The sequence below is a fragment of the Empidonax traillii genome, unplaced genomic scaffold, assembly GCF_003031625.1.
Source record: "Empidonax traillii isolate 1590-97213 ecotype Southwest subspecies unplaced genomic scaffold, ASM303162v1 scaffold465:size698125, whole genome shotgun sequence".
Classification (NCBI taxonomy): Eukaryota; Metazoa; Chordata; class Aves; order Passeriformes; family Tyrannidae; genus Empidonax; species Empidonax traillii.
In genome coordinates, this window is record NW_020955658.1 from 312,598 (window position 1) to 327,747 (window position 15,150).

Consider the following 15,150-nt stretch of genomic DNA (forward strand, 5'->3'; position numbering starts at 1 on the left):
ACAGAGGGGAGAGTGGGAGAGAGGAAAAGAAACGAGGGGGAGGAGGGCAAAAAAGGAAAGGGGAAAAAGAGGAGAAAAGACAGGAGGAGAACAAGAGTCAAAAAAGAAAGGACAGGAAAAAGAGGAAAAGAAACAAAACGAGAAAGGAAAATAAGAAAAGAGAAGAAAAAGAGATAAATAAGAGAAGAACGAAAAAAAAAACAAGGAAAAAGAAAAGGAGAAAGTGGGGAAAAGGAGAAGAGAAAAGAAAAGAAAGAGCAAGTGAAGGAAGGATACAGGGAGAAGGGCAGGGCGGGAGCAGACAGGGGCAGGAACAGGGGCCACCGGGGAGGGACAGGGCAGCGGGTGCCGGCGGGTGGGGGTTCCCGGGGAGGTCCATCGGCCGCGGCGGGCACGTCCCGCTGGCCGCAGCGTCATCACGATATCCGCGGGGCCGACCTGTCGTTGGTGACGGTCCTGCGCAGCCGCACCCCGCGCCGGATGGCTACCAGCATGTCTTCGGCCGGGGGGTCCATGGAGGCCGCCGGGGGGGGCGCGGGGGTCTCCTCGCCGGGGCCGGACCCCACGAGGGTGGTGGGGAAGGGGAACTGGCCTTCCCCCAGGGCGTGGGCGCCGGCCACCAGCTCGCCGATCTTCTCCACCAAACTGTGCCTGTTGGCGGCCAGCTGTTGGTCCTCCTCTTCCTCGGCGGAGAGGTGCTGGCCGGCCCCGGGGTACACGGAGATCTCCATGGCACCGCCACCCCAGGCGGTGTTGGGAAGGCTCAGCCGCTTGGGCGAAGCTTTGGCAAAATCCAGGGGGTTCGGAGAGGCGTCGTCGGCGTAGAAGACGCACTCCTCGCTGCCCACCCGCGTGGGGCCGGCGTAGCCGGGGGAGTCGGGCACCGTGGGGGTCTTCACGGGGACGATGGGGGGTCGGATGGGGATGGGGCCGGCGTTGGAGAGGGTCCGGCGCACCGAGGGCTTGGTGGAGGGCGTGCGGCGGATGGTGGCCACCCCCGGGGTGGTGCCGGCCGGGAGGTTGGTGCCGGTGGGCAGCCCGGCGGTGGAGGCGGGACGCTTGGTCTGGATCATCCGCCGGTAGTTCTGGGCGATGTTGCTGTTGCGCGGGATGGTGGAGGACTTGTCGAAGTCGCTCTGGGGGTCGCACTCCACGTCGCCGTTCACCGAGTAGCAGTCGTAGTCGGAGCCTGGGGAGGCAGCAGCACAGTCAGCGTGGCCAACCACGATCATCCCAAACCACCACACTGAAATCACAACCAGCCCTGGCTGTCCCCACTGCAACACGAACACAACCGGCCCCCACCGTTGCCACTGGCTGTAGTCAAACCCAAGCATCGTCATCACAACCGCCCCAACCACCGCTATCACAACATGATCACAGCCAACCTCCACCGTCACCATCACACGCTCATAACCGGCTCAGCCGTCATCACACCAACAGGATGATTACAAACACGATGTAATTATCACATAATCAACATGGTGATTGCAAACATTATTTGATCTCCAACCGCCAACTCTGCTACAGTCTCCACCTGTACTCAACTGCTGCACACAGACACATCACCACAAACCATCTCCAGCAACACCCTGACAAAAGGCTTCCTGTGACAGTACTGCCTGGCACAGCTGTAGCCACTGAGCCTCAACTAACACCTAAATAATCAGAAAAGGCTGTGGTCACATGTGGCACGAAGGTTGTGCCACCCCCCAAATTCCCGACCCAAATCAAATCTTCACCCCCTCAGCCCTATGCAATGTGACCACAGCCTGATGTTATGACACCCAAAGCGTGCAGAAGCGCTCCAGGACCACCAAAGCCCCTGCCGTCCCCTTCCCCCCACTCTGGGTGCTGTTTCAGGCGGGCCCAGCTCCCCCTTGTACCCGAGGTACCTTGGGAAGGGATGGTGTCCTCGGAGCAGGAGGGGGTGGTGGTCTGTGTGCTGTAGCCGCTGGAGTATTGCAGCGAGTCCCGGCTGCTCTTCTGGTGCTCCAAGCTCAGCCCGCGGGTCAAGACCATGGCCAGGTCGCTGGCGGCAGGGGACACCTCCTCCCCGTGCTGCGAGGGCAAGGGGCACTGTCAGCACCCTGGTTCCTCTCTTGGCAGTCCCCTGAGAACCCCCCACCCCTTGCGCTCTCCCCGCTGCGGGCGGTACCTTGGCGGCAATCGTCGCCGGTGACATGCGGGGCCTGGGAGCGTCCTCGCCGCCCATGCCCGGGTACCCGCTGGCAGGAGAGCCCATCTCGGCCTCCCGGAGGTGCTCCACACGGTCCTTGCGCCGCTGCAGGGTGGGGACCACCGGCTGGTCGTAGGGGCTGGCCTTGGACCAGTCCTGCGAAGGGCAAGGCACGAGGTTGACGCTGGCGACGCCAGGAGAGCGGGGCAGGAGAGGGCACGATGTGCCGATGTCCCCCACCAAACCTCGGGATGCTCTGCCCCGTGAGGGGGTGGGATGAGGGGTCTGGGGCCCGAACCCCACAAGGTGAGGTGGGGGGGGAAACCACGTGTGAAGTGCAACCCCGGTGGGCTGGCAAGGACTAACCGAGGTGGGGGAGCTGCACTCGCTAACCGACTGGCAGGTTTCGGAGGCCTCTGAGGACGCCGAGCTGGAGGACTTCTGCTGTGCCGTGCCACGAGGCCAAGAGGGGGAGAGAAGAGGCTGTTAGCAAGCAAAGCCAGAGCTGCAGCCCCCGTTAGAGAAGCAGCCACAGCTCCCCTGGCTGTGCCAGGCCCCCAGCCCTCCTCCCCTCTGGCAGCGGATGCGGGACGGAGATTGACCTGGCAGCGGGATCTACTGAGCTGGGATGCTGCTCCGCCCCGATCCTCCCCCCTGCTCACCCCAAGCCACGGAGAGCCAAGAGGCATTTTAGGCAGTTGCCAGGTTGGTGGTGCCAGGTTAGCATGGGCAGGCCGGGATGGCAGCTCCCTGGGGATCCTGGACCATCCTTGGCACTGGGGAGGATGCTGAGTGAAGGGGAAGCTTTGCTCATGCTGCCTGGTGGAGGACTGGCATGAACTGGGCATTATGGGGCTGAGGTGATTGGGAAACACCCTGTTCTCCCAGTGGGAATATCCTATTCCCCTAGCAAAATGAGAGGGATATCTGTGCCCCATCCCTGGGGGGAGAGGTCGTGGGTGGGATTTCTCTGCAGGGCAGACACCCCCAATATTCCCAATATTTATCATCTCCCGTGAGGCCAACGCAGTTGGAAATATTCCTGGGGGTGGGTCTCATCACCCCTGCTCTGCACTCTCATGTTGCACCCAGCACCACCCACCCACTCTGCAGAAGAGGAAGCTGAGGCACGGAGGTGGGCAGAGCACTGACCGCCCGCCCTACCTGGCTGGTGATGTCCGAGGGCATGGGGGAGGGCGGCTTGGAGTAAGCGGCGTCCTGGGAGATGAAGCCGGAGTCGTGGGAGGAGACGCTGGAGAGGCGGGTGGCGGCGGCGGGGGGCTGCGCCAGGCTGCGGTAGCGATAGGTGGAACTGGGTGAGCAGGTCTGAGCCCCGCCGGGCCACGCCATGCCACCCTTGGCACTGCTAACGCTGCTGGGGGGGCGCCGGGGGCACGGGGACACGCCGGTGGGGAGGACAAAGGAAGGAAAAGAGAATTTGAGACGGAGGCTCGGAGGCGGCAGGGCGGCCAGTGCCCTGCCACGCGCCCCGACGGGGGGAAGCTGGGGCACGTGGAGTGCCACCACGGGGTGCCCCTGTGGCAGGGAACAGGCTGAGGGACACGACAAAGGTGGTATGTTTGCCCCCAGGCTCCCCTGCACAGCTCACACTGTCCCCAAACCCCAGAGGACAGGGCACGTTCCAGGCGCCCATCCTGCCCCATAGGTCCACCAGCCCCGCCCGGTGCACCAAGACCAGTTCCTTCCACATTAGCGGGAACCAGTCGGCCACATGAACACGAGAAGGTGGACATGCACCTTGTGAGCATCCCCAAGGGCTGTAAGTGTCCTTAGCCCACTGGGGTTAACGAGGAGCACTGGATTTCCTGGCCGTGGTCGGGTGTGGAGCCCACCCCACCATACCTGCACATGCTGGACTTGCGGGAGCTGGAGCTGCTGGGCGAGGACGGAGGGGTCTGGTAGGACCAGCTGTAGTCAGAGCCCTTCAGATCCTTGATCACCTGCGGGAAGCATGGGGTGTAAGTCCCCCTCAAAGATGCTTCCCTCTCCCCCTGACCCCCCCCAGCTCACCCCCACTGACCTGCTCGCTGGCGGGGGGCAGCTTGTGGGGCTCAGCCGTGAGCACCACCAGGTCCTCGATGATGCCCTGCAGGTGGGTGATCTCTCCCAGCATGGTGAGCTCCCCGTTCTGAGGCAAGATAAGAGGGAGCATCAGCACCGGCTGGGTAGTAGGAACCACCCCTACACCCCGCTGGGTCCCCGGCACTCACCACCACGGGCTGCAGGAAGGTGATGAAGGTGCAGAAGCGACCCCGCTCTTCAATGAGGGCTTTGCGGACCGCCTGCTTCTCCGTCTCCTCCAGCAGCAGGTACATGTCATTGACGTCCTGCAGGGCGTTGTCCAGCTGGGGCTGCAGGTCCCCTTTCCCTGTGAGATGGGACACTGTCAGCACTGGGCTCCCCTGACACTCTCCCCAATCTGCTGAGGTTCCCACTGCCAAGCTGAGGCCACACCCCCGGCTCCAGCTTGGGGACATCTCCCCATCCTCACATCCCAACAGCTGCCTCAGGTCCCCCCCTGCGCCCGTACCCCTGGAGGGTTCAGGAGCACCTTCACCCCTCAGCAGCCCCTGGGCAGGGGCCTCCTCGGTCACTCCATCCCCATTCCTGGCACTTGGGACCCTTGGGCTGCCGCTGTGGTGGGGCTGGCACTGCCCCAGGACGTGGGGTGCAAGCTAAGCTAAGCTAAAAGCAGGGTGAAGGGGGCACAGGGAGCGGATGGACGGACGGACAGACAGACAGACGGAGCCTGGGGAGACTGGGGGGGGAACAGATGAGGAAGCAGAGAGGGGGCCGGTGGTGGTGGGGGGGCAGCAGTTCACTTACCAAGTAGCTCTACAGGAAGGATGTGGAGGGGAGGGAAGAGAGAAGGAGACAGAGAAAACGTGTGAAAAGAGGTCGAAGGCCGGGGCACATGCCCCCGCCTCCCCACCACCCCCTGGGCCGTGCTGGCACCCCCCTTTCTGCAGGGGGGCAGCAGGACCCCCTTAGTGCCCACCCCCCATTTGGCAGTGCCACAGCCGGGGTGCCCGCCCTGGCCGGGCGTGCTGCAGAGGGGCTGGCGGGGGCACCCCCCAGGAGACCCCCCCTCACCTTTGCGAGCCTTTTTCTGCAGCTTGAGGGTGTCAGAGGATTTTTTCTTGATCTCGTGGCGCGCTCGCTTGTACTCTGGGGGCACAGAAGCGCTGTCAGAGGGGATCCCCCCCAGGCAGTGCAGTCACCCCACACAGATCCATCCTGTCCCTCCCTCCCCGTACCTTTTGCGTGGTCCTTGTCCAGCTGGTTGGCAGTTTTCTTCCAGTCCTCAATCCTGTCCTGCAATGGGTTTATCAGGCTCTCCATGAGGGCGCTGGAGCAGGGAGAGAGAGACAGAAGCAGAGAGCGTGGGAGAGCGCCGGAGCCGGGGTGTGGGGGGAGCCGTGCCCCCCTCCCCGGGCCCAGCCGACCCCACCCTCCTTCCTCAGCGAGGGACGAGCCCAGCACACCCCTCACCAACGCCCTGGGCACCCTTACTTGGTGAACTGCCGGAGCTTGGCCTCGATGCTGCGGTGCCTCATGCACATGCGGGTCAGCGCCGAGCCGATGTCCCTCGTGGCACCTGGCGGGGAGAGAAGCGCTGCTGATGAGGGGCAGGGACGTCCCCACACCGGTCCCAGCCCAGCCTGTGTGGTGGGAGCAGGGTGGCTCCAGGCAGGGACGATTGGCACTGGGATGTGCTGATGAGCTCTGCGGACTCCTCGGGTTAGGGGCCGTTTGTTTGTTTTTTTTTTTTTTTACCCCACGATAAACCCACAAAATAAATCAGTCATCATCCAGTAGCTAACAAATAAAGCACTAAATATCCCTTCCAGCAGCTCTGAAATTAAAACCTGCTCCCCTTTTTTCCTGGTCTGTCTCAAATTTGGCACTGCGGGGCCAGGGAAGGGGAGGGATGAGGTGCCCCGGCTTAGTTCCAGGCAGTCAGCTCTGTGCCACACCTCCAGGCACAATCCCGAGTGGGTGAAAACGGAGTTCAGACTCTCCGGAGGGGGCTATTTGCCAGCAAGAGAAAGCAAAAGCATCCCTTTTAGGTGAAACCGCTGTTTGAAGCCTAAGGACGGCCACGTGGTGGCAGTGCTGCTGGCAAATCCCTGGAAAAGCAGCGATCCAAAATCCTTGGGTGCAAACTGAGGAGGGATATTCCGCCTTTCTCTCCCATAAAAAAAGCCTCCAGAGACACCTTCCGCCCTTTTGCAGGGATTTCGAGCCCTCCCCAGCCCCTCAGTGCTGCGGAAATAGGGGAACCCGTGGGCCCAGGGCCTTCTCCTGCACGGGGGTAGTCTCCTAATCCAGCTTCTAATGCTCTTATCCCAGCTCCTGCTGCTCCTAATCCGATTCTCATGCGCTGTGTGCGAGGCCACCAGCCAGCCCCCACCCAGTGCCTCAGTTTCCCCGTGCTGCTGCTGCTGCTCTGCCTCCCACCCTCCTCCCCCCAAAAAACCCCCTGCAGGTTTAACAGCACTCCAGGGTGATGCTGACTCCCAGGGTGCCAATCCCCAGCTGTTCCCAGCATTCCCCCCATGCCCCCTCCTTGTTTTCAGTGCCCAGGCTGGCGGGGAGCTGGGGGAGACCTAATCCCCCCAGTGCAGTGGGCTAGTGGGTTTGGAGGCAAAGCTGATCCTGGCTCAAGCTGCCGCCTCCTCCTCCTCCTCCTCCTCCTCCTTGCGCAGCTCCAGATGGCCTGGATGCCGCCAGTCTGCAAACCAGCCCGGGACCATCTGCTTGGCAGAAGCCGAGCGGTGGGAAGTGGCTCCTCGTTGCCAACAGGCACTCGGGGAAGGTCCGGGGGGTCCTCCCCCCCCCCCCAGCAGCGTGGAGGCCCCCTCAGCTCTTCAGTCACTTCCCTGGTGGGTTGGGGTTTGGCCATGAAACAGTCGAGCCTGGACTCCTGAATCTCCCTCCAGTTGATTTCCCTTCCCCAGAGACACCTGGAGCAGCCAGGACCGCCCTGGGAATTTCCCAGGTGGGTGCCGGGGACAAGGAAGGTGGATTGTGCATCCCAGGGGACCATGGCACGGGGCTGAGCCACCCCAAATGTCCCAGCCCCACCAGAGGATGTGGCTAAGCACCCATGGGTGGTGAGAAGCCAGCATCCACACGGGTGCCCTTGGACCATGGGTACCCCTCCACTCCCCATCTTTCCAACCCTGTCTCCCAGGGGATGCTCCACCTTGGTGTGGGGACAGGATGGACATCTCTCCACGGATGGTGGAGCTGCTGATTGAAGTGCACCCCAGTCACATGGGCAGGGGGACGCCCCACAGGGGACACTTGCCACCCGTCCCCCTGCCTGGCCAAGCCTGGGGACACTCACCCCGAGGGGAAAGGACCTACCTCGGGTGTTGGTGGCCATGTCAGCCACTTTCTGGAAGGCATCCAGGAAGGCAACTGCAGCCAGCACCGTGGTCCTGGGGTGGAGAGAGCAAGGGGGGAGCTCAGCAGGTGTGGGGCACACCGGGACGTGCCGTGGGGAGAGGGGATCCCCCATGTCCCGCCCCTCCAGGGCCACTCACCTGAGCTGGGAGTGCAGCTTGGTGGCCTTCGAGTTGAAATCCTCCCAGATGGGGTAGGAGCTCTGCAAGGAGGAACAAGGAGGAAGGGCCATGGTGAGAGACAGAGCCCTCACCCCTGCACCCCCTCCCACATAGGGCAGGTCTCCACTGGTACAGAGAGACAGGGCAGCTCAGTGGCTTCTCTGATGGTTAAAAAAGGCTGAGCATAAACCTTTCCCCTCCTGGATTTTTCCCTTTCCAGTCTGGCCATCCAAACTTGAGGACCATGGAGACCTCAGGATCTTGGGTGATCTCTTCCTCACAGGGCTCAAGGCATCTGACGGGTTTGGAAATTTGAGAGGAAGAAAGGAAAAGCTGTAAGACCATGGCCAGCAGTGGAGCAGAGCCCCCCAGCATCTGCAGCCTCCCCCAGAGCACTGATGGCCAAACCCACCGTCATGGAGGGCTCCATTCCCACAGCAGGAGCCCCAGTCCTCGCCTCCCCCATGAGGACCAACAGGGCAGAAGGGGACATTGGGGTTGAGGACAATTGTGTGGGGACAGGGACAGGGCACAGGTGCTTGGCAGGCCACCCCAGTGCCATTCCAGCAAGGCCATCCCTGCGAGACCAGTCCCACTGCCTTTGTGGTGAGGCTATTCCAGGGCTGTCCTGGTGCAACCATCCCAGTGAAGCCATCCCAGATTGTCCCAGTGCCACCATCCAGTGAGGCCATCCCAGGGCTGTCCCGGTGCCACCATTCCAGCAAGGCTATCTCAGCACGGTGCCAGTGAAGCCAGTCCCAGTGACGCCTCAGAGATGCCAGTCCCAGTAAGACCATCCTGGTGCCATTCCAGTGAGGCCTGTCCCAGTAATGCCAGCTGCAGTGCCATCCCAGCAAGGCCAGTCCTGGTGCCGTCGCAACGAGGCCAATCCTGGTGCAACCACAGCGAGGCTATCCCAGTGCCACCATCCCAGTGCCACCATCCCAGTGCCACCATCCCGGCGAGCCCAGTCAGTGCTGTCCTGCTGAGGTTAATCCTGGTGCCATCTTAGCAAGGCCATCCCGGTGCCGTCATTCCAGTGAAGCCATCCAGGTGCCAGCATCCTGGCAAGGCCATCCCAGTGCAGTTACAGCGAGGCTGGTCACAGTGCCACTATCCCAGCAAAGCCATCCCAGCGGAGCCAGTCCTGGTGTCACCATCCTGCCGGTTCTGCCATCCCAGCAAGGTCAGTTCCTGTGCTGTCGTCCCAGTGACAACATCCTGGTGCTATCCTGGTGCCACCACCTGATGGCAGTGCCAGGGGCCTGTGAATCCCCCCCTGAGGCAGCCACCAGGCTGGGACAGGGACACCAGAGCCAGCCTTGCAGGACGTGGGCCACCACACATCCCCCCACGGGCACTCCAGCCTGGTGGCAGCTCTGGGGACGAGGTGTGCACCGAGGCGTCACGGGAGCAGCCCAGCATTGTTTTCTGGGGACCACCAAAGCCCCGATTTCCTCATGAGTCAGCAAAGAAGAGGTTCCAGGGGGCCACTTCACACGTCACTTGTGGCAGTGCCCTGGCTGTGGGTCCCTGGGGACTGCCATTACCACCACCCCTGGGCCACCTTCCATGGCCATCCTGAGCAAGGCGAGCGAGGCTCCCCTGTAGCAGGGGAGCGGGTCCTGATGCCCCCAGTGCCCTGCGATGCCAGGCAAGAGGAGGATGGGGGAGAGGACAACCGGGACAAGGACATGCCAAGGTCACCCAGGGACGCCGAGCACGCGGGAAAAGAGGCAACAGGAATGAAGTCGGCTTGGGAAATGCCACCAAGAGAGTCCTCCTCACCACGGGCCAAGGGGTGCTGAGAAAGCCACCCGCCACCAAAACAAGGTCCCTCTGCCCTCCTGTGTGCTGGGCAGGAGTCCCAGCCATAGGACCCCAAGTGCATTGCTGCCCTTCAACGTTGCTGTTCTTTGGGGAGGGAGTTATTTGTCCCCCAGTGCCCGTGCCAGGCCACCCACGTGGCTGGGAGATGGGGACAATGCACCCTTAGGTGCCACCGGCGCTCGGCTGGGGCTGCGCAGGGCACGAGCTGAGCCCCAGCTGTAGCACGGTGGGGTTTGCCTTCTTTTTCATCATTTTTCTTTCATCTTTCCCACCTAGAAACGGCGTGAAATCGAACCCAGGCCGGTTTCCTTGGGTGAGGGGTTCCCAGTCCAACCACATCCTGATGGTGCTGGGCATGTCACCGGGAGGTGACGGCTCCGGGCTGGCTCATCCCCTCCACAGCCTCAGCAGGGGAACGGGGAAACCGAGGCAGGGGCTGCCCCCACCTTCCCCTCAGGGGTGTAGGACCCAGCCAGGCTGCCTGGAGAGGGTGGCTGGGGTGAAGGCATTTTAAGAAGGGAGCTGATCATCCCACCAGTCCCAGATCCCGTTGCCCTGGGGAGAGCTGGGATTTTCTCCCTAGAGCTTTTCTCCCGGCCCCGAGCCAGAGTCCGGCTGCGGAGCCACCACTGCCCCTCGAAGGGGTTAATCTCCTTCCCAGCAAGGCTTTTATTTTTTTTTTTATCCCCCCTCCCCTGCTTTGGCAATGACAGCATTGTCTGGACGGGTCTGCAGCATGAAGAGAGGAAGAGGAGGAGGAGGAGGAGGAGGAGGAGGAGGAGGAGGAGGAGGAGGAAGAAAGCTTTTGCCTCCCAAAAATGACTGGGGCTAAACCTCAGTGCTGGAGCTGGCAGTGGGAATTTCGCCCCCCCAGGTGAAGCAACAAGGCTGGTCACCTCCTCCCTGCTCAGCCCCCAATCAGAAATGCCCCCCAGCATTTTTAATTTTCATTCCTTGAAACGAAAACAAACAAAAAAAGAGGCTTTTTTTAAACACGGCCTCATCCTGCTCCCAGGGAGGGTGGAGGCGATGTCCCCTCCCCGGGTTGGTAAAAATGGGATTGAGGAGCTGGGGGACCTTTTTGTTCCATTGGTGTCAACCCCCAGTGGATCCGGCAGAAATCCAGGCAGGGGACACGCGATGCCTGAAACGGGCGGCGATGCCCGATGCGGGGCCAGCGGCAGCCGGGCAGGGACAGCGATGCCCGCTCTGTCTTACCCGACACGGGGCTCTGGCATCCAGGGTTGATCCGCAGCCACGATCCCCAGCGTGGGCTCCACTGCCCAACGCAGGGCCCCGAAGCCCAGTCTGGGGTTGATGTGGGGCTCTGGCACCCAGTGCCATGCTCAAACACCTCGGTGCCTGACACGGGGCGCTGATACCCCATAATGGATAACAGGGCTGATGCGGGGCTGCAACACCCAGGATGGAGCTCCAATACCCAGTGACGGATCTGGGGCTAATGTGGGGCTGCAAATCCCAGGATGGGGCTCCGGTATCCGATGATGCACACAGGGCTCCTGGTGAGGCTGCAATGCCCAGGGCTTCGATGCCCAGCACGGGGTCCTGATGCCCAGTATGGGGCTGATGAGGGGCTCCGGCACCCGGTGCCAGGCTCCGACAGCCGATGTGGGACCCTGACACCCGCTGCGGGTCTGATGTCCGGGCTCCAGCACCCGATGTGGGGTTCCGCTCCCCATCCCGGGGCTGCCCACCGGAGCCCCGCTGCCTTACCACGGCACCACTCCGGTGGAGCGGCACGGGGTGGGGGGGGGGCGGCGTTGGGGGGGGCGAGCGCTGTCACGAACGGCGGAACCCCTACCTTCATGTCGTTGATGATGGCTTGGAAGAGGCCGCCGAGGGCTCCGCACTCCTTCTCCGCCGTCTCCATCGCGGCGCTGCGGCAGCCCGGGGCGGGCGGCGCCGCCGGGGGAGGCCGCGGCGGCGGGCCAGGCTCAGCGGTGGCGGGGGGCGGGCGGCGCCCGGGAGGCGGCGGCGGCGGCGGGGGGGGCGCAGCGGCGGAGCGGCGGGAGAGCCGGGCGGGGCATCGCCCCCCTGCCTCCTTCCTTCCCTCTTTTCCTCCTTCCCTCCCTCCCTCCTTCCCTCCCTCCCTCCCTCGGCGGGGGCTGCGCGGACCCGCCGCCCCCCTGGCAGCGGAGCGCGGAGCGGGGCGCGGAGCGGAGCGCGGAGCGGGGACCGGCGGCCCGGGGCGGGCGGTGGCGGGGGCGGAGCGGGGCGGGCGCTGAGCGGCACATGCGCTGCCCGCCGCGGGGCCGGGGGGCTGCGGGGAGCGGGGAGGGTTGTGGAGGGGGGGGGATGGCTCAGAGTCAGCCCCGGGGATGCTCCGGGGGAGGCAGCGGGCAGCCGGAGGACGCGCAGGGATGACGAGGCCCGGGGGCAGCCCCGGTGGTTCTCGGGGATGCTCTTGTTGCGGGGGAAGGGGCGTCGGGGGCATGGAGGGGGAAGACATGACGAATCCCTGGGGATAGGGGACTGGTGGAGGCAGCACCGAGGTTTGATTCCATGGCGCCGGAGGAACTCCCAGGGATGCTCTTGGGGTGCCGGGTGAGGAGCAGGAGAGCCTCCAGGGTGTATACAGCGACGCTGTGCTCGGGGTGAGCACCGGAGCTGCCATGGGATGCTCGGGGGCAGCCCCAGAGCCCTGGAGGTGGTGGTGGTGGGGGCATGCTGCCTGTTCAGCCTCTCCCCGAGGGGTGCTTGACCCCCGCTGCCTTCCTGACCTGCCAAGGTGTGCTGCAGGCAACCACCGTTGCAGGCTGAGGTCCCTCCGGGGCGATTATACAGCAGCTCTGAAATGTCTCCGTGCACTCGATTACCGGAGAGCCATGGGAAATGCATGGCCTGCCAGCAGCAGCCATCCGGAGGCCTCAGCCCCAGCCTCCCGGGCTGTGGGGCTGTCAGGCTGATGGACCTCCTTACACCTCGCAGTGAAATGATGCTCAGCTGAGCCGCCTTTTCCTGCCAGAAAAGTAGCCCCGTTCCCCTGCTGGTGATGCCCACGCTGCTCCAGCCGGTGTTGGTCAAGAGCACCCATAAGGAAACGATTAGGGCTCAGCAGTCGACTGGAATTTCTCCCCATAAACCCCTCGGCGTGGAAAGAGGCTGCTCAGTGGTGGTGAGCCCGGCAGGAACGATGGGCAGAGCCCCAGGGCCAGCAGCAGCCCTGGCCCACGCTGGCAATGACCTGGGGGGCAGGCAACGGGTACCCCCCCAGCGCCCTGAGCAGCTGGTGGGCTTGGGAAGCCACTGCTCGCCCATCCTGAAGGGTTGGCCGTTAAAATTAACCCGCCGTGACTGGGATTGGAAAGCCCTTTCCCGGGAATGACAGGAATGTCTTTATCCTGGCCAAAGCAGCGCTGCCGGTATAGGGCTGTTCGGGGAACCCACTGCCAGAGACAGCCCCTGCTGTAAACAGGGCCAGAAGCCATAAAAACTCCATGAATTCCTTCAACCCCCCCCTTTTCCTGGGATCAGGTGAAGGCCTGAAATAAGCAGGGGATGCAACGGGGTTCCCCCAAACCGCTCCGGCCTGGCACGTGCCACAGTCCCCTGGTGCCATGGGACCGGGCGAAGGCAGCGCCAGCAGCTGCTCGGGGCCAGGAAAATGCCTGTCACCACACTGCGGTTTCGTGACCGTGGCCTGGAAGGATTTCAGTGGTGGATTTTTTTTTCCTGCTGGGAAGAGGAGCAGGCGGAGAAGCCCTGCTCGCTGGCGAGCCAACGTGGCAGGGCTGGGCCAGCCTGGGGCACGGGGTCAAGCACGATGCTCCATGCCATCCTCCTGCCCTTGCTGCGGTTTTGGCTCTGCCTGGGAACACATCTGTGACGGGAAGCCCAGCAACGAGGAATGGGCTGCTCTGCATCGCTTGTTTATTTTATCGCGGGGAGCTTAACGCAGGAATCGAGTCTGGGGTTAAGTGTGAGGGGGGGGTCTCCAGTGCCCCCTGTGCCCCCCCGGTGCCAGCTGGGAGTTGAGGCTGTGCTGCCGTCCCTGCCGAGAGCCGGGGGCTCGGGGAGGGTGCGTGAATGCAGGGAGGGGGCCGAGTGTCACGCTCAGCAGTGACTCCCCGAGTGAGACGCCACCGGTGACCTCCAGCAGGGCCTCGGAGCCAGAGGGTGGCGAGAGGTGCCGGCAGCCCCGCGTGCTTGTTTTCCAGGGCGGGAGGCCAGGGGTTGCTCCCGTCTTCCCTTCCCCTCCTCCGGTGCTGCTGGCAGCAGGCTGGGCTCTCAGCTGACAGTCACGGGGAAAGCATTAGCAAAGCAAAGGGGAGTTTCCTCGCCCCATTGCAAGAGAAGACGAGGCGCTCTGCCCTGGCCCTCTCCTCCTGCAACCCTTCCCCGCGTCCCCCCAACACCCACGGGAAAAGTCGGGCACAGCCTGAGGGTCCCCCATCATCCACATGCACAGTGTGGGGGGGAAAAAACCAGCCCGGTGCTGAGCGCCTTGCCCGTCTCCATGAAACCCACCAGATCCTCCGGCGGCCAGCAACCGGTGTGCCCGTTCCCTGGTCCGTGTCCCCTGGTCCCAGCCCCAGCAGCTGTGCACACCCGCGGTGGCCTCTCTGGGGTGCTCAGAGGACCACCCGCCGGTCCAGCTGCTCTGCCCGCCCAGCTCGCTGGTGTCTTGCCTCCAGGTGCTTGTTTTGGACCTTCTCAAAGTGCTGCAGCAGCTCCGTGTAGTCGATGTTGGAGGCTGCCGCTCTCTTGAAGCTGGTACCAGGTTTGGTGTTGTCCCTGCAGGGTGGGAACAGAGAGTGAGGGTGGGAAGGGGCCGGGGATGTCGGCGCTCTGAGCACCCAGCACTGGAAGCACCAAGAGCTTGTCCTGAAGGAGTTGAGCTCAGCACATCCTTGTTATGCTGGTGCCCCATAAAACAACCCCAAAGACATGTTTCAAGTCCCCCAAAGATGCGAGATGGAGCCCAAGAGGCCCTGGGACAAGGAGGGGACAAGGAACATCTACATCTTGGCCCCACAGGGGAGGTTCAACTCCTCCAACGTGGATGCTTCCCTCTATTCCAACCCATTCCAGTCAAAAGCAGTGAGGAAAGGATGCCAGTGCCCTGTACCTCAGTTTCCCTGTCTCATTTCCTGAGCAAGCCAAAAATACCCAGTGGCAGCAGGGACAGTCCCCAGGGACGAGCTCCCGTGGCTGAAACCCCCAAATGCAGGCTCCTTAGGGCTCCAGCTACAGCTGTTCGTCCCCGTGCTGTCCCCATGCAAGGAAGAGGGGACACCAGCCACAGGATGCCCACAGGAGGCTGGCAGGCAGCTCTGGTGGCCCCGGTGTCCCCCTGGGGAGGGGGCAGCTGGGGCTGGCCGGTTATGAAAGCCGGCTTCGGTGTTTGAAGGAATGTAGGTCAGAGTTAATCAGATGCTCAGGCCGTCTGACAGCTCGAAAAACCCCCACTGCTGGGGCTGGTGGGGGAAAAAAAGGAGGGGGAAGCACACGCAGCCCCCTCTCCGCCCCCCCAATTAAAGATCAGTGCTGGGTTGTGGGTAGGAGCTCAGCGCCGGAGGCCACAAG

At 63.1% G+C, this 15,150-nt stretch overlaps 2 protein-coding genes across 12 annotated transcripts in view; both read right to left on the reverse strand.

Annotated features, from left to right (window-relative positions):
• Positions 1-370: 370 nt before the first annotated feature.
• On the reverse strand, positions 371-11,539 carry MTSS2 (MTSS I-BAR domain containing 2). Of its 11 annotated transcripts, none has more exons than XM_027895716.1 (15): positions 11,426-11,539; positions 7,753-7,814; positions 7,574-7,647; positions 5,714-5,798; positions 5,458-5,549; positions 5,294-5,368; positions 5,027-5,035; positions 4,411-4,568; positions 4,221-4,328; positions 4,043-4,140; positions 3,344-3,470; positions 2,546-2,620; positions 2,159-2,335; positions 1,896-2,061; positions 371-1,189 (listed from the first exon to the last, which is right to left on the reverse strand). In XM_027895716.1, exons 1-15 carry the CDS (start codon positions 11,492-11,494, stop codon positions 417-419), a joined length of 2,148 nt encoding a protein of 715 aa, XP_027751517.1. In that variant the 5' UTR covers positions 11,495-11,539; the 3' UTR covers positions 371-416. The 11 variants fall into 11 exon arrangements, with proteins under 11 accessions (XP_027751517.1, XP_027751516.1, XP_027751510.1 ...); XM_027895715.1 differs by having other exon boundaries at positions 2,546-2,623; XM_027895709.1 differs by having other exon boundaries at positions 3,344-3,551.
• Positions 11,540-13,480: 1,941 nt separating this feature from the next.
• Positions 13,481-15,150, reverse strand: part of VAC14 (Vac14, PIKFYVE complex component) — a 57,234-nt gene continuing 55,564 nt past the window's right edge. Inside the window, exon 19 of the mRNA XM_027895719.1 lies at positions 13,481-14,358. Coding sequence (XP_027751520.1) covers positions 14,196-14,358 — 163 coding nt within the window. The 3' untranslated portion in view covers positions 13,481-14,195. The remainder of the gene's footprint in view (positions 14,359-15,150) is intronic.

What these genes read in the sequence shown, in the direction of transcription:
- MTSS2 (XM_027895706.1), bottom strand. Translation starts at nt 11,494, where the DNA reads ATGGAGACGGCGGAGAAGGAGTGCGGAGCCCTCGGCGGCCTCTTCCAA. An exon ending in AAGCTCCGGCAGTTCACCAA is followed by an intron (nt 5,550 to 5,713) that starts GTAAGGGTGCCC and finishes TCCCTGCTCCAG; the next exon opens with CGCCCTCATGGAGAGCCTGA. An exon ending in GGACAAGGACCACGCAAAAG is followed by an intron (nt 5,369 to 5,457) that starts GTACGGGGAGGG and finishes CTGTGCCCCCAG; the next exon opens with AGTACAAGCGAGCGCGCCAC.